The sequence below is a fragment of the Mauremys mutica genome, chromosome 2, assembly GCF_020497125.1.
Source record: "Mauremys mutica isolate MM-2020 ecotype Southern chromosome 2, ASM2049712v1, whole genome shotgun sequence".
Lineage (NCBI taxonomy): Eukaryota > Metazoa > Chordata > Testudines > Geoemydidae > Mauremys > Mauremys mutica.
The window spans coordinates 44,098,893-44,116,524 of record NC_059073.1 but is presented as its reverse complement, the minus strand read 5'-3'; the positions used below and the strand labels follow the sequence as shown (position 1 = coordinate 44,116,524).

The following is a 17,632-nucleotide window of genomic DNA, read 5'->3' as shown; positions in this document are numbered from 1 at the left end:
TCCAGTACTTAATGCTTCTCATCATAATACAGTGTATAGAAATGTGTCCAATACAGATGATATTTACAAACGTTCATCTGAATCTTTCCATTTAATGCATTCTTCCAGTTACATTAAAGTTATATAAAATCATAATGTAGCTTCTCTCATAATTATACCATTGATGTATATTAAAGGTAAAACTAAAGCTCTTATGAGACTACAGAAGGGTTTCAAGTAGGAAGAATGGCTTTTAATACTATATTTTTAAGTGGTGTTTATTGGAACTTAACACTACATCATTTTAGAATTGCAGCCAATGTTTGAGAGGAATTTGTTATTACTTAACCAAATAATAGAACATATAAAAGCAAGCTGACTTTTTGAAAAAAAAAAGTTTAATAATACAGTAATAGTTGTAGTATCGTCCAGTAAAAGTGTACTGTAAAAATGTTCTGAATATTAATTTACCTCAAATAATTTTAGAGTTGTAAATACTTGTATTATAGTGAGGTAGACAGTAAAAAAAATCTCCATTATTAACACAGAATTTAAATCTTGTAATAATATTTTAAGGAAATGATATCTTTAAGGAAGAATGAAATATCTGATTAATGCTTAACTCTGTACAACTCAAATATAAACTTTAAAAAATATTAGAAATTATAACATTTTGAGTGCATATAATGTTTTGTACATTTAAAAAAGAAATGCATGTTGTTCACTTCCATTTTGCACTTTTCAGTCTGTTTAAATAAACAAATATTTACAGCTTTAATATGAACAACAGTGCATCCAAAGCAAAATGTGCATTTTAAATTATTGCTCCTGGTCGAGTCTTTTTATTATTATTATTAGTGTTTTATATTATTAATTAATTATTATTACTCTCATCTTTTTTCACCAGTTTGAAGCTTTGTGAAACCAGATAAGCTAACAGCACTAGAATTCCAGGGGGGAAGTCTAAACCTATAAACATACAAGTTAAAAATAGACACAAAAAGGTTTAGGCCTGCTGAGAAGTGCACTTTCCCTAGGTAAAGCCATGTTTCAGACTAAAGGTGGGAAGGAAACAAAAATCTTTATAAATGCTTTTTCCAGCACCATATTTCCATATAATACTGTTGCAGGTTGATAGAGCTACCTATGGAATTTGTTAATTGAATAGTTACATGCTTTTTCTTGAAATTTAAAGGAGCTTCCATTCCAAATCACCCCTATTTGTGTTTTCTGTAACACTTTGCTCTTTTCACAGTTTTTCATTACTAAGTCTTAAAATATAACCTAACTGGTAATTACAATCTGGAACAATGTTTTTTTGGGGGGGAGGGGGCCGTAGGCTATTTCTGGCTGGTAATTTTGCAGGAATGTGAAAGAGAGAGGGCAGAAACGAAATAACTCTTCTTAGGGAAACTTCAGAGGCAGGAGTCATTCTGCTCTCTGGCTTTGATTGTCTTTATACTTGGTAAATTGCCTTTACACTTAAAGCAGGTATAGATCATCAGATAATTCTAAGGGGGAAAGTCCTTGGAACCAAAACTTTATTGGGGATTTTTTTTTGCCTCCTCTGCTTGCTAGTCCCATTACTCTCCGCATGCCAACCCATGAAAAGAGTCGTGCCTGTTGCTTTCCCTTAATCTTAAATGGGCTCAGTTTGAACAGGTGCCTGTCGCTGCATCTTGTATACACTGGGGAGAAACATCAACGGAGAAGGCGCAGCAAAATAATCCTTCTCCCTCCAGACGTGACTCCCACAACCTGATCTGGAGAGTGCTGGTTTCCATCAGATCTGAAGAAAGCTTTTGCAAAAGTGTCCCCCTCTTTCCCTCCCCCTCCCACTTTCCTGCTTCCACTTCCACCCAGTTCTTGGAAGGAAGGGGTGGCCTTGAGTCTCCTTGTGTGCAAAGCAGGATCTGGAAGGTGGGCTACTCAGTGCCAGCTTTCTCCTGAAAACTGAGCAGCCCCAACTTGTTGGGTGAGGGGTCCGTGGGGCTGCCTGGGTCAGGCACGGAGCAGGCAGTTAAAGCCCACGTTCTCCTCAGCAATGTAGAGCTTCGCCAGAGGGGAAAGGGTTGGTTGGTGGCTAGTTTTAATGCTTGTTTCCAATGTGGCGAGAGCAGGGATACAGGGGAGATGGATACGCAAACTCTTCCTCACCCATTCAAGCCTATCAAGCATGCAGATCACGCCAGCCAATGCACACGCGCCGCAGATCCTCGACTGTTTTCCAGGAGCACCCAACATGTGAGAATTCCCCTCCCGTCTCATAGGTGAACTTTCCGGGACCTCAGACTCGACCAGCCCTCTCCTGTCCTTTGAGTTCAGTTATAGCTCCAAACCGCCTCGATCTGCCCCGGGAGACCGGCAAAGCAGCCTGCTACCTGCAACCGCAGGACTCGACCACCATGTCCTCGTACTGCTTGTACACCACGTTGTTGCCCGCATCTATGTAGAGGATGCTGATGGGCGTCAGTTTGGTGGGCACGCAGCAGCTGGGAGGCGTGGAGCTGGGGTCCATGGAGTTCATGAGGGTCTGGATGATGGCGTGGTTGGTGGGCTCCAGGTGGGATCGCAGCGGAAAGTCGCACACCCCTTCGCAGTGGTAGGCTTCGTACTCCAGCGGGGCGATAATCCAGTCGTCCCAGCCCAGCTCCTTGAAGTTCACGTGCAGGGGCTTTTTGCTGCACCTGAGCCGGGACTTCTTGCCATGCCTCTTGCCATGGCGGCTGGCGAAGGCGGTCCGCCTCTTCCGCCGCGTCTTGAACTGCTGCTGGGTCTCCTGCGGCACGCGCTGCGGCGAGCCCCGCTCCTCCCGCGGCGAGCCCCGCTCCTCCCGCAGCTCGGCGAACAGGTTCTTCCGCGGGGACCTGGTGAACACCACCAGCAGGGCCTTCTCCTGCTGCGCCCGGCCTCTCCGGCCGAAGCCCAGGCTCCTGAGGTCCGGCAGCGGCTGCTGCCCCCGGCCCCCCGGGGCCCGCAGCTCCAGGCACAGCTGCTTCCAGGGCTGCTGCTGCTGCAGCCCCGGCCACACGTCAAACACTTCCCAGCCGGCCGGGGGAGCCTCCCGCGGGGCCAGCGTCCGGGCGCCCAGGAGCCGGGGGGAGAGGCAGGGGAAGAGCTGCATGGAGGACAGGCCCGGCGGGGCCCGCGAGAGGCGATGGCCGGGGGCCTTGCGAAAGAGCCGCAGCTCCGCTCCCACCAGCTCCTCTTTGTCGGAGAGAGTCGATACATCAAACAAATACTTCTGTCTCCTGAGCGGGGCGGGCGAGAGATCGTCTGCAAGATAACACATAATTACAGTCAGTTTCACTCCGGGGGATCTTCCCGCGGCCGACGGGAGACAGGGCGGGGAGCCTGGGCTCACCCCTCCAGCGGCCCTGCCTGCCCCAAACCGCCCCCCGCGCCCCCGGCCCGGAGAGCCAGGCGCCCGCTCCCAGGGAAGCACCGGGGTGGGCGACTCTCCGCGGGGCTTCTCCTGCCATGGCTGGGGGGGAGGAGGCAGGGTCGCTGCGGGGTTAGATGTGTCACTAACGTGTTTTCACTGGGGGGTGTCTGGAAAGGGGAGCCCGTTTTTTAGTGGCAGGATCAGCGCAGAGCGAGAATCGCCTCGCTCCGCGACCAAACTGGCTGCAGAGACAGGGCGTGTTCTGACAGCCCCCGCTCCGCGTACATTTCCTCACCCCGTCGGCTCTGCTGTCCTCTGCGGCTAGGGTCCGGAGGGGGAGGGGAGGGAAACGGAGGGGGGCTATTTTATTCCGCTCCGAGAGAGAAACCTGGACTTCTTTTTTGACACATTTGTGTACGAAGTACAGCACGAAAAGCAAACCAGATTCCCCCGAGCTGCTTTCCAATAAAATGTTTACAACCCAGCAAATTCAAAAATTCCCAAAGCCCCTGGGTCTCCCCAGAAGCTAGTAAAGTTTGTGTATATTTCAATAGTAAAAGTGTCATTGGAGCCAGCGTTCACCAGCCCCTCGCAGCATTTCCAAGCTCAGCTTGCACCAGAGGTAGAAATGGAGACTAAAGAAATATACAATCCCTGTTATTTGTTGATTTCAGAGGTCATTGCTATTTCTAATCAGTGTGTTTCACAACCTAAGGTCCAGCTGAAAATTCTGGAAGAGGGGAGCCTGCTGAGGCGCGGGGGAACAGCCGGATGATTTATGGAAGCCAAGACCTCCAGACTTGCCAAATCGATGTAAAAATCAATACGGATTGACATACAAGACCTCAAAAGTCACTCCCCATTGGCTGCTTTTGCTTTTTCCCCCAAAAACGCAGATAATAGGTACTGTGTGAAATTCAGTTGGAATCGCGTTGCATAACCGGGACACAGTGCCCAGGCAATATTCCTCGAGAGATCTCGGTTCTTTCGTAACAGAGACTTCTTAGCAACCATGCGCAGAAACATTTCCTAACAAATCCACGAGACGAGTTTAGGGACCCGGTCGAAGCCCACCTGGGTGGCTGCAGCGAACTACCCTTTTACCGGGTTTCCATCCCTCTAGAAAATGTTTCTGAGGAGCCTTCCACCTTTGTTCGGGGCACGGTTACGTTTCCTGGGGCCGGGGGGCGCGGAAGGCAAAAATATGTTTTCTTTCCTTGGAAATGTGTATGTGAGTCATAGATCGGACCTGGAAATCAATTATACATTTCCGTGAGTGAGGAAGATAAAAGATAATTAAGACATCAGTGAAAGGGTTAATTCGTTTAAAATAAAATAGGTGTAATGATTTACCAAAGTCGTTGACAAAATGATTGTATGAAGATGGATTAATCCTGGGTAAAGCACTTGGGATTCTATCCTGCTGCCACTGAGATCAGTGGCAAATCTCCCCTCGACTTCAATGGAAATCGGACCAGCGCCTTTTAAAGGTGAAATTACATTGCTGATTAATTTCAAGTGGGTAGCCAGAGGTTTTCAAAAAGAAGAGCACCAGGGAGCTCAGGCCTATAATACTTCCAAGTACCCGTAGGTTAGACTCCTGTAACGCAGTTTCTACCGAGGAAGAAATATTCCTTTTCCATAATGAAGATTAACCAGAACTAATTAATTCAAACTGCAGTTGTCTCTTCTGAAGAGCAGCAGCAACTCAGGGATAACTAGACAACCCTGCCTGAGATACAAACCTACTTCAGTGGGAATTACCATAGAGCCTACAAAAACAAGGTGACAACGACAGCTGTTAAAACAATCTGTTTAAATAAAAGTGAAATATAGCAAGTGCTGCCTGTTTGCATTAAAATGACTTTAAAGTGCTGTTGGGACCGCTCCACTGAGAGGAGTGGGCAGGATCCGGCCTATCACTGCAATTTGTACCCCTGTTTTATCAGCCCTACAGCTGGAACAAGGTAAAATGTGTTGTGTTCGCCCAGCTTGTTCTTCAGAAACAAGTTCGGAATGGAGCCATAGTTCTTTATGGTTTCATTTGTTTCTCTATTGTTTTCCACACTGGGCCTGATCTACACACCCCTTCCGCCCGCCCCCATGCCTAATACACCCAAATCTCCTCTGTTGACTTCAGCAGGGGAGTGGGGGGTTCTGAGTGCACAAGGACTGCAGGGTGGGGCGAATAATTCAAAAAAGTAAAGCTCTCAAACAAGACTCACCCTGCCAGGACTGTGTCAGTTTCACGAGTTTTTCCTCCACTTTATGTGGGGGCATTGGGTCTGCGATGCGGTGTAAGTTTCAGGAAAAGATGTACGTTCCAACAGCAAGAATGTGGACGATTCGAACAATGGCCTGTTTACTTCGGCACATTTCACTTTCGCTATCCAGAGCGCTAAATTCATGCTGCAGCCAGAGCCAGGGCTACTTTGGTTTTTCTCAGTGCAATTTGAAAACGTAGTTGGATGGATCCTTCTAGTAAGTGGCTATCTAGAACTTAAGGCGCGTACAGCAAGTTCAGCGGCAGGCGGCCGCCTCATTCCTTCATTAGTCTATTTGGGAATGGTTCTGTAACCCAACTGGGGAAGAGGATGGGAGGGTGATCTGAGCTATGGACTTTTGAACAGCTCTCTCCTCCTGGGGAGGGGGGGCAGGTAAAAGGCAGCGTTGGCCGCTGACCCTGCGCTCTGTACGCTGCCAGGAGCTGAACGGTGTCTGAGGCAGGACTAGGAAAGTAGGAGCTCCATTTATTCGCCCATGGGCGCTCCCGCAGTGCTGCCAGGGTGTCTGGCTGCCAGGTCTGCTGGGATCAGAGGGGCTGCAGACCTTCTTCCCCATGCCTGACTGGCATACGCCAACACCTTCCCAACCCTACTTACCAGGCGACCAACCCCCTCCCCCATCTGCCCCTGGTCTTCCGGGCCAGGGGAAAGCTGGGGCTCTCTAGTCCTGCTTGAGGGGCGGGGGAATTGCATCTGAAGCCCAGATGTGTCAGGAGCCCAGTCCGGTGGGACCTTTGGGCCTGGATCTGTTTGGTTCCAGATTCCTCGACCCTGGGGTCCCCACAGTCCTGAGGTCCCAGGTTTACCGGTCCTCAGAGTCCCTTCAGATCCCCGAAATCTTGTGCCTAGCTCCCCGCTTCCTGCTCACCGCTTGCCAGCGCGTGCTCCACCCCAGCAGGCTGGTGGCATGCCGAGAACCCGGACCTGAAATAAGGGTATTCTCCCCTCCTCCGCCTTTCCCGGGACCTGTTACCCGACGGAGAGCTAAGGGAGAGGGTAGTGCTCCCCCATCGCACAGCCGGGAGAACGGAAAACGCTGGGGCAGTCACCTGCTTCATAGGACTAACCCCTTTCTATGGGGCTTTAGCTTTCAGCTGATGGGGTGTGGGGCTGCAGGCACATTTTTCAACTGAGCTACCCCCAAAGAGAACTGTGTGGATCGCCTGAAAGAGGTTTGAAAGCGGGGGAGGGGAGCAAGGCTCCATTTTCCCACGTGAGGACAAGTGAAAGCGAAGTGTTTCTGATTTTGATCAGTAGGGCTGAACATTTAGTGGCTCCGGAATGTCGCGTGGAGATTTATGCCATCAAGGGGCAAATGTCAAGTGTATTGTTAAATGGCAGTTATATGCACTAAGCAGTAATGGGGAGGAAAATGCGAGATCCCATGTGAGTTTCTAGGGTTGAAAACGGCAACTTGAAGGTTGTAAATTGTCCGAACAGTCTGTGTTTATTCCGTGGTTATCTTCGGCATTGTCCTGCGGTTAACGAGATAATTCAACTCTTCCAGGCATGGGCAGGACGATCTGGGATGTGTGGGTTTCAAACAAGAACACATATTTTGCTCCTCTAAGTATATCTGAGTCCGAACTGGCTTCATATCACATTGGACAGGCACGTCAGAAAGGGAGAGGAAATATACCAGGTGGGTAAGAAGATTTCAAAGGACGGCCACATCTCGGCACTTCTTGTGTTCCAGAAATTGTTCAGTCTAAAATCTTTCATCAATTGATAAAATTGCCAGTTCTCGTTATTCCATCAAAGGGGCCAGGGCACCGGTTATTTCAAATAAGCAGCTTTGAATCCGATCAGATAACGTTGTTTGCTCACTCTTGTAACCTAATAATTACAGATGAAGACATAATCCTAAACCACATTGGCTTGCTCCCAGTGCAAACAGTCAAGAGGGTGGGAAAAGCAGAGGAGCGAGGGAAGAGTGTGGGGGGGAACCTATAAAAAATCTAGAAATCTGAGGAAGATGGATCCTTTTTTAGAATCTTTAAGTCAATTTGTTTTCCGTTTCACCGTGCAAAGAACACAGTAACCGTGATAACCCCTCTCGCTCACCCTTTGCGGTAGGCTCTTACGGTGCTTATTTATTTTCCTTGAAATCAAAGAAATGGGTTGGGTGAAATCTGTGTCGTCAAACCACACATTCAATATCTGCCTCCTCTTAGATTATTGTTAAGATATTTCCAGAGCTCGACAAACGTACTGTATTTCTAAAGTGCACAAGTGGCTGCTGGAAACACTAAATGATAGAAAATTCCGTATGGAAAAGTCAGCCTCCAGGTACCTTTGTATTTGGAATTTAAATGTACCTACGTTATTGTTATATTATTATTTCGAATGTCCTTTGTTAGATTTCTAGAAGCTAAAATACTTGGGGGTGGAGGAAGACACAGATCTATCTGGAATTTAAGCATGTGGCACTGGTGGGGAAAAGAAGCAGCCAGATGTAGACCCTGCCCTTTCAAATGTGCCCCGGGAAACGAATATGCTCATCATCGTGTTTTGTCTTGCAGAATTTTGCCTATGCCACCTTCATGTCACGGCTTTAATAGAAGAGTCTATGGGAGAAATGCAAATTGAGCTGGAGCTGGAAGCGTTCCGTCCTAGGAGCCCTCGTGTTATGTACATTTCCTTCTCTTTGTGGTTATGGTGGTTTACCATCTCTAGGGTTAAATTAATTATTTGCATGGGATGTTTCCTTTAACTCCCTGTATTGAACGACTCCTGCTTCCCAGCTTCACTTTCTAGCAGGCAGACCTGAATCCCGAGGAAAGGCTGGGATTAATGAAGGCTACACAAAGTTTCCCTTTTCATGGCAGATCAGGTACTGGGCTCCCAGCCAATTCATTAGGGCTCAAATCTTAACTTTACATCACTGCAAATTATACCAAAACCGCATTCAAGGAGAATTTTCTCTTTCCCCATTCTCTTTCAAGCCATATTTAAACTCAAAGCAAAAGCACATTTGCAGTTTAAAGACCATTTAAAGACTCTCGTTCAACAATAATCTGAACGTTAAAACATATATCCTCAGTAATCATGACAGGCTGTGTACACGTTGTCTGCACAGTAACAACACTGACAGGTAGTACTTTCTAAGCATGATGTGGGCTATAGAATAAAGAGTCCCCATGTGTGGCATTTCTCCAGTTTGAATTCCACATCTCTGAGCGCCTTGCACTGGCTTTTTATTACACGGTGTGATTAGATTTAAACGTTTCATTCGCTCACTCTCAGGTAACGGGGAAAGACCACACCTTCCTATAATCTGTTCCTAATCCTGCCAAAAATTGAACAAACTCATGGTGACAATTTAGTGCATATTTTACAGTCGAAATGCCCATAGCTGACCTGGATTTATTTTCCTGATCATTTTCTTTACTGAATCTATGCCTGCAAATACTGAATACTAAATCTTACATTTTAGCCCTCTCCCTCTGCTATGGCAGTTCTGTTCTGGGTTTGTCGTCAGCCTCTTCTTTGCTCTCTCTCTCGTTCTCTCTCTAATCCATAAACAAACTCCAACAAAGTGACAAAACAGACAAGTGTACTCTCGCCACAAATCTAGTTATCTAGTCAAACAGGAGTGGATAATATAGTCCTTATGCAAGAAAAATCCAAAGCGAGTTTCGCATGGGATTTAGTGCCCTTTTATATAATACATTTAACAAAGCTAAAATCGCCCTCACTGCTTCGTAGAAAAGTAGGCTGCATGCTAAAGCGAAACGGCTTCTCTCTCATAGCGAGTTAAGCGTGGTCCCTCCCTATGTTAGTTTGAATTATTTTCTTACCCTAAATATTAATTTAAATAATCCCCCAAATCCTAAAATATTCCTGTCCCAAAATTATTTCTTGTATAGATTTTGAATGATTTCTGAAGCGAGATACAGAAGAGTAGAAAAAGGAAGTTGAAGACGAGAAATGTATGTGTGATAAAGATCAGCACTCATTTCAGCAAATTCGGGGCTAACATATCCGCCCATTCTTTAGCTTACCACTTAGTAAAAAGTAAAATGCCCCCCTATAATTTGGAGACCATCTTTAAGTCATGTGGACAGGGAACAATCGGAGTTCCCTATTGGCGAGGCTGACTAGCTCCCAAACCTATTGCTAGTTTGTTGCAAAACGCCACTGCAGGGCATGCGAGGAAACAAGCGTTTCCACGTCGCCTTTTCTCTCTCTTTTTTTTTTTAGGATTAAGAAGTAATGAGGAAAGTAATGAAAGCGATGCGGCAGATCGCCTGATTAACGTCCCCTTTCTACCCCGTCGCTGCGGTTACCCTTGCTCTTAGTTCGCTAGTGACAAACAAAGATGTTGCATTCCCAATCTAGTTTGAGCGTGGCATGGGGAGACCTCACTCAGCTCGGAATTCTAAAGGGATCGGGTACGTGTAAACTGTCTAACTAGCAGGCAGGCGTGTGTGGATGGTGAGATTTCGTTCTCGATCTCCTGGATCAGTTCATATTTTTCAGGGCAGGATCCTATGGCATTTTGCTGTGACCGTAGTTTTACACATTATGGGGAAGGGGGCAAGGAAAAGATGGGAGCTTTCTAAACAGCAATAACAATTCTGAAAACAAAGAGCTCGATCCTACAGTTCTTACCCAGGCAAATCTGTCCGTAGGAAACAAGGGGAGGGTTTTTTTGGGGTGTGTGTTGGGGGTTAAGATTGTGGTATCAGGTCCAAAATAAGCATTCGGAAGTACTTTAAATCAGTGGTTCTCAAACTTTTGTACTGGTGACCCCTTTCACAGAGCAAGCCTCTGAGTGAGACTCCACCTTATAAATTAAAAACACTTTTTATATATTTAACCCCATTACACATGTTGGAGGCAAAGCAGGGTTTAGGGTGGAGGCTGACAGCTTGCACCCCCCGTGTAAGAACCTTGTGACCCCCTGAGGGGTCCCGACCCCCGGTTTGAGAACCCCTGCTTTAAATATTTGGACTCCTTCACTTTCAGTTTGCATGGGCTGATTCCTACAGGCTGCATCGGGCTTTAAAGCGACTCCGTGTAGCATTTAAGATGTACCCGGGCCTTTTTATGAGGTAGCGACTGAGGTCAACAGAATGAGGTGGTAAACGGTTTTGTTTGTTGTCCCCTATGAAATGAATGGCTAATGGAGGATTTATAGATCCGAATGCAGGTTGGTTGTTTTGCTTTACCTAAATAAAAAATCCTATCCAGTATCAAGAATAGATGAAGTGATTTTATGGATACAGCTGTATTATCGCTGCAAAAGATTGGTGTCTTATTTAAAAAGACTCAAAAAACAAGGGACTGTTCGGTGGCAATTGCTTTGCGACTATTTTATAACTTCTCTGTGCCCTCCCACTTCTTCTCTCCCAGCTACCGTCCCAACAGCTCCCAGCTCAGTTCCCAGGACTGACCGAGGAAAAACCACATCAGCCAAAGAAAATGGAACAAGCGGAATTGTGGCTGCGCTCCATCCACGGGAACAGAAAAGCCTCCCCCACCTTCTAGCCCCAAATCTAGTTCCTTTCTCTCGCTCGTGCCAGTCGCAGGATCTCTTTCGAGCCCTTTCTGTTCCTTGTGGTTAACAAAGAGACAAGATGTCCCCCACCCCAGTGGTGGAGGGTACTGCAAGCACACACCGCCTTCCAACCTTCTACCACCGCCAGCCCCTCCGCTCTTTCCAAGGCTCTGACCAGGGAAATAAAGCGCAGATTGGAACCTTCTGCAGGCTCCCTCACTTTGGCCGTCTGGTCTGCATTAGTGTTTTTATAAGGGGCTCAAACAAATCGAATACAAGGTCACCAAATAATTAACAGTTGTGAATTCCCTCCTTCCCCATTAAAATACTTCCCTGCTTATATTTCATTTTCCTTTTGCCAACGACAACATTGCCTGGGCAAAGGCTCTACACTGATCACACTGCAGTGCAGCTTTAGGTCCACCCAGAAACCCGCTGTTTTGCATAAACATGCTGCACAAAATGAACTTCAAGTGGGATTTACATTCCTTTTCTTCTGCCACATGAACAGCCGGGACATTTTCAGATTTTGCACGTGGACTTCCCTCCCACCCCCAATATAAAATGGAAACAACACAAAATTACAATCAGATTCCTGTAAACTTCTTAATGAACTATCTTGCAAGCGTAACACAAACTGGGGGAAACGAGACGGTCTGTATCACTTTCAAATCCAGCAATAATATTCAGATCTTACTGTTTGTTGCGTAAAAACTCCTCCTATGTAATAAGGATTCTCTCTTGTTTGGAACCGACCTAGAAACTCTGCATCCAAAAGGGAAATCTGACATTAACCTAAGGGCCAATTGCCTGCCCCCCTCCCCCTCGTTATTGCTTGGGAAAAAGCTCTCCCTGACACTGCCTTTGTGTATGAACCATTCTGCATTTCTTCCTCTTTGCCAGTTTCCTTGTTGATTTCTCTTTTTCGCAGCTCCCTTCTTCTCTTACTTTCCTTCTGCCTACTGAGTCCTTGCAGTTCCTAATTGTCCTGCTTTACTGTGGAGCTCCAATGCTGGGGGTCCTGAGGCCAGCGAGCACCATCTGCGTTTTAATGAGTTACTTCATGTGCCAACAGTAATTTTCCTACATTCAGCTAGGTCCTGTCTGATCTTGCAACCGTAACAAGCGGGGTGGGGTGGCAAAATGAGGCGGGGGAAAATCACAACCTATTCCTCACTTTCTGAATTATTTTGGACGCTTGAAAATAATACACTCTAGTGCGGCTTCTTCCCCTATCAAACTGTCCCGAAAGCGATCTCATTAGTTTAGGAGAAAAACGAAAGCAACGCGAGGAGGAGGAATATTTGAAGATTTGATTTAACCGCTCTACCCTTCTTAACTAGTTCCTGAGAAGACACTGGTGCACTATTTCGGGTGTGCAATGGACAGATCAGAGGCTGTGTTCTTTGGCTGCAATTCCATGCATTAACCCAAGGACATGTTAAAAAAAGAGTAACTGCAGATCATCCAATAAGAAAGTCTCTTACTCCTGTTAACTCTTCTTGAAATTCTCCTCCCGGAGAACAGGTTTGGGAACCTCTTTATGTGGCCAAAGGATTCTTTACACTCCGCCCCAATTGTTCTCCTTATGAACCCCTGCAATTAACAAGGTCATGTGGGCAGACAAGGTATGGCTACCACTGTCTCCTCCAGAATTCCTAGTTAGGTAAATAGCAGCCTATCTAATTGGGTCAATTGGGGGGCTATATTGTCTGCAAATGAATTGACAGAAACTTTTCTGAGCAGGAACTGTTCAGCAGCAGTACAACTCCAGCTCGGCAATTAACTGGGCGAGGAGCCCACAGGGAGGTGGGCAGTAAAAAACCTACCACTTCAGAGGAACGGAAGTTCTCTTGAAGTTTTTGGTGATGTGCCATTGGCTGGTCCACTTCATTATGGGAGACTAGACAATATTTGATATGTTATGACATGAACACTCAATTAGATCACTGAATTGAAATACTCCAATCAGCGGCTTGATGCTAAGCAACCCACAGAAGGTCCAGCACAAGGTCACAGCCTGTGACACATCAAATCAAAATCAATGGGGGAAAGTGAGGCTTTTCCTTCATCAAACCAGGACTTCTGTTCGCAAATCACTTCCCCACAGAGTAGAATCCTCCATGCAGCAAGATGAGATAAATTTGTTAAATTAACTGTCTTTCCTCTGGTGATCAAGAATAAAATGATCTTGAAAGTGGTGTTTTTATGCGGCTTGCACTGTTTTTCCTCTGCAAACAAGTTGGCAGTAAACCGAGTGGGGTAATTGTTATGGCAGGGAAAGAAATCTTAATTTCAGAAAGCAAGTTTAAAAAATATTCACAACCGGGTAACGAAACTATTTCTCGGTTTCTGTATTCCTAGAAATCCTCCTACCCGTGACCTGCGGGTGTTTCTGACACACACACACACAGAGGGAGTAGTTACAAAACAAGCAAGCAACAAAACCCACTACGCCTTTACTGGCGTGTTTTTCTCCGCGTCTAAAATCGTTCAAAGCTCATCCCAGGCATCCTATTCCTCGAAGCGATTTCAGAGTGAGCAAATGACTTCGGACGAGCGACGCTTTTAAAATTAGCTCTACAGGGGCCAGATATAACGGGCTACGAAAGGGGAAAATGTAGAGTTTGAGAATACATTTGCCGTTCACCCGCCTCAAACTTTCCTTCCTTGCCCATATGAAAACAAACTGGCTCAAACGTTACCGCCTATTGTCCCAGGCCCTCTTGGCTGTGTGGACCCCGGCTCAAGAGCAGCGTGTGAAGAAAGGCGCTGGGACTCGGAGGAACAGTTCAGGTAGGAGATAAAGGATGTCCCTCCGCAGATCAGACAAGAAGAGCGTTAGGGGCAAACAAGTCTCAGCTGCTTTTTGGTTTTGACTGAAGCCGGGGACTAAAGAACCAGCTCATATAACTACAAAGGAGCCATGTGGCTTTTCAAGGCTGAGCTTTGTCCGAAAAATCATCAAATGTAGTACGTTCCTTTGCTTTTCAGGGCTTTCATCAGCTAATGAACCCCGCTGACCCGGCTGAAGTAGCAGCTTGCTCTTCCTATAGCTTCAGAGCTGCAGGCAGGTTGTAGTGAGCAGGTTGGGGCGGGGGGATCCTAAACAGGTAGGGGGGAAGGGAAAGAATTTACAGCCCTCCTTAGGAACCAGTTAATGTTTCTGTCACTAAGAGCTCACAAGCCAAGGTAACCACTCTCCGTCCCAGCCCCAAAGGAGCCTCAACTTCACCGTGCCCAGTATAAGGACTGGCAAAGAATCACTGGGAGAGGCAGTAAAACAACCTTGAAATGCGAAAAGGGCGGAAGATCTGGATCTTCCCCCCGGTAGACAGGTAATGGTCGGGGCGAGGGAAGAGGGTGAGATAAGTGATCGAGAACACGGCGGTCTCAGTCTGCCCGTATGGATCACTCCGGTTCTATCGGCATTTGTCACGTTACCCTGGTGCGGTGGACGAGGCTTACAACACGGGGGGAGAATGGCTGATGCTCGTGCAAAACAAAACACAAAGCAAAAGCGCGAGGAGGTGCAGATCCTGCACCCACTGAAATCCACGAGGATGGGGTTTTCCCCCACGGGCTTTAATGGAAGCAGGATCAGGCCCAAAGAAAAGCAGGAGCAAATCAAAGCACCTTTCAATCCTGAGCTGGCTCCCCGCTAAGAGTTTTGCGCCTATCAGCGAACGCTCTGCTATAAGACTTTCCTGAGTTTAAACGTGCCACGACCTAACCAGCACTTCTTTAGAAGAGCCCAATTAAATGCTGCTTCCTACTCTGAGTGATTTCAAACGGAGCTGGGCTTGTTGCAGGCAATCTTGATAAAGCAATCCTGATAAATTAGAGCAGCTTTAGGCAGTAAATGTTTGCCCTCAGTCGGTTTGAACTTTCTGTTTGCCTTACAGTTGACGCGATAAGAGGGATCCTTTCTTTGCAAGAAGGACATAAAAAGAAGAGCAGTTTTTAAGATTGCGTTTACACTCAAGAGCGCTTGCATCTTTTTAAAATATCCCTTGCGAGTTCAGCGATCGTGCATGCCTCACTCATGTAAACCCGCGGTCACTGCAATCCGGATGGAGTTGCTAATCTTTTTGCTATTAAAAAAAAATCCACTATTTAGTATAAGATCCACCTTCCCGATCTTTCGCTCCTTTTTACAGAAAAATCCAAACCAAATACTCTCCAGAGATCGGCTGCAGAGAAATGCAGCCTGGCAAACAAATGATCTACAACGCGTGGCTGTATTAAGAGCGCTCCGAAGGGCTTACTCGGGATTTGGGCTCAAGGCGCAGGCTCCCTTCTACACACACGGGTACCCGGCGGCGGCAGTTTCGGGTGGGTTAGAGGGATGCGGCTCTTTGAACTTACCTCGTCCCCTGTCTACAAAACTAGTGATAGTATTGGCGGATTTCGATGACTGAAAAAAGCTGGCATTGATCCCCAGTTTCTCCGCTATGGAGTAGGTCCTGTACAGAGACAGCATGTACTCGTGGGGCTCCGCTCGCGGCTGCGCTTTGCCCCCCGGCCGGTGGCTGGCCAGGGCGGGGATGCCTCTGGGGGACCTGGCCACCTTCGCCTCTCGGCGGCTCCTCGGGCCCTTGGTGGAGGAGCCGATGGAAGCCAGCTGGAAACCGGGTAAATCCCACAGGAAGCTGACGAGGAACACGGCGGAGAGCAGGGCCCGGGCTGCGTTCATAGCGAGCGGCTCCCCGGAGCAGAGCGCACGGAAAGCCCCGGCCGGCGGCAGACTGAGCGAGGGCGGCAGCGGCGGCGCCCAGAGCCCGAGCTCCAGCGGCCTTGGGTGCTGGGATGAGTGCGAGCGGGCAGAGCCGAGCGGGGACTGTACCAGCCCCGGGCTCGGCCCCGCCTCCCTCCCTCCCAGCGACACGCCCCTCGCAGCTGAGAGGGGGGCACCCCTCTGGGGGCGGGGCCTCTGCCCGCCCGGGGGCGTGGCTGCGCGGGTGAGGCCGAGGCAATCCGGGGGCAGGCCCCGCCCCCCAGCAGCTGGGCAGGTCCCCCCAGAGGCAGCTCCGCCCTGGCCAGGGTTCGGGCACAGAGCTGGGCCTGGGGAGATGCCCAGCCCGTGGCGTCCGCTCAGTGCGGGAAGGGCTGGGAGCAGCCGCACTGCTGTTAGCTTATGCCTTGTAGCCAAATGCTGGTCTGTGTTCTTGTGGGACGCCCATCACCCGGGTATCTGAGCCTGAGACCAGGGCACTGGGAGCTTCAGAGGGAAGAGTAAGCAGCAGCACCTTCTGCTGAAGGGAGAGTGCAGAGGTCAAATTGGAAACATTCCTCACACTGGTACTAGGGTTGCCTTCCCTCCAGAATTGTTCTGGAGTCTCCAGGAATTAATTAAAGATTATGTCATGTGATGAAAACTCCAGGAATACGTCCAACCAAAATTGGCAACCCTAACTGGTACCCTGCCAGGCTGTGCCCCCACTAGCCAAGCTCCATCCCCCTGGGACAGCCAAATGAGACAGCACTATGTGCAAATGTGCTATGATCATATGTACATTGCTGGGGCACCTAGACCTGAGCCCAGCTGGCAGAGTTTGAGGTACACAACTGAGCCCTACTGTGCTAGGCTTTTCTGGGTCAGGCTGGAATGGACCCTTGGTCTCTGTTCCTTCTCACCTGCAAGATAGATGGGGGCAGGGGGGGGAGATAAATGGTGTTACTCTCCCAAGTGCTGCCTACTTGTGCCAAAGTGAGCTGTCACCCAGAGTGCGCTGTACACATCCATATAAGAAAATTGTATTTCTCCTTTGTTACATCCTTTGATCAGCAATGAAGTAAGTAACAATTTTGGCATTTATATGGCGGTTCTCAGCTCTCCAGCTGTCGTTTCGGGTTGTGTGCAAACTCAGGCAAGTATAATGGTATTGGTTACAGTTGGTTCCCATTTTCCATGTTATCTTTGCAGCCATAAGGGCTAAATAATTCTCTTTTTTAAATGAAAGCTGAGATTCCAGAAAAGAAAAAAAAAAGAGAGAGAGAGAGATACCAGCTTGTCCAGCAACCCTGAGCCAGCCCAGTGTGACTCCTGAAAGGCTGAGAGGGAAATTACAAACACTTGTGCCCCCCAGGTGATTTGTATTCTTCTAAAGTGTAAGACCACCACTGAGGGCAACACTGGGGCAGGCAGCTAGCACCAGGCCAGGGCCTGGTAGGGAGCACAGGCAGGCAGGCAGGCGGGAAACACTAGAGAAGGGGAAGTGGGCACCAGGAGGCCCTGAGCCAGGAACAGGCAGGAAAGCCTGCTGATGAGGCACAGATTCTGCACTCTGCTCTTGCCACACTGGACACTTCAGAGTTAAAGGAGAGAGCAGCAGCAGCAGCAGCAGAGAAGGATTCTTCCTGCCCTGTTCAGGGTCAGTGGATAGGTTGTTCCATACAGTGACTCACAGGACATCCCAGCACAGCTTCTTAACGCAGAAGAGCAACAAACCCACTTTACCCTAAGCACCCACTGCCTCT

At 48.0% G+C, this 17,632-nt stretch overlaps 1 protein-coding gene and 1 long non-coding RNA gene across 2 annotated transcripts; one reads left to right on the top strand and one right to left on the bottom strand.

The window, feature by feature from the left end:
* Nucleotides 1-792: 792 nt before the first annotated feature.
* On the bottom strand, nucleotides 793-15,848 carry GDF6 (growth differentiation factor 6). The gene is made up of 2 exons (XM_045006147.1): nucleotides 15,521-15,848; nucleotides 793-3,255 (listed from the first exon to the last, which is right to left on the bottom strand). The coding sequence occupies exons 1-2, from the start codon at nucleotides 15,846-15,848 to the stop codon at nucleotides 2,357-2,359; spliced, it is 1,227 nt and encodes a 408-aa protein (XP_044862082.1). The 3' UTR covers nucleotides 793-2,356.
* LOC123364226 lies at nucleotides 7,616-11,238 on the top strand. Its single transcript, XR_006577043.1, has 4 exons — nucleotides 7,616-7,721; nucleotides 8,172-8,280; nucleotides 9,853-10,043; nucleotides 11,008-11,238. It is a non-coding gene; the product is annotated as an uncharacterized LOC123364226 (long non-coding RNA).
* Nucleotides 15,849-17,632: the final 1,784 nt, after the last annotated feature.

What these genes read in the sequence shown, in the direction of transcription:
- GDF6 (XM_045006147.1), bottom strand. Translation starts at nt 15,848, where the DNA reads ATGAACGCAGCCCGGGCCCTGCTCTCCGCCGTGTTCCTCGTCAGCTTC. An exon ending in TTTTGTAGACAGGGGACGAG is followed by an intron (nt 3,256 to 15,520) that starts GTAAGTTCAAAG and finishes GTTATCTTGCAG; the next exon opens with ACGATCTCTCGCCCGCCCCG.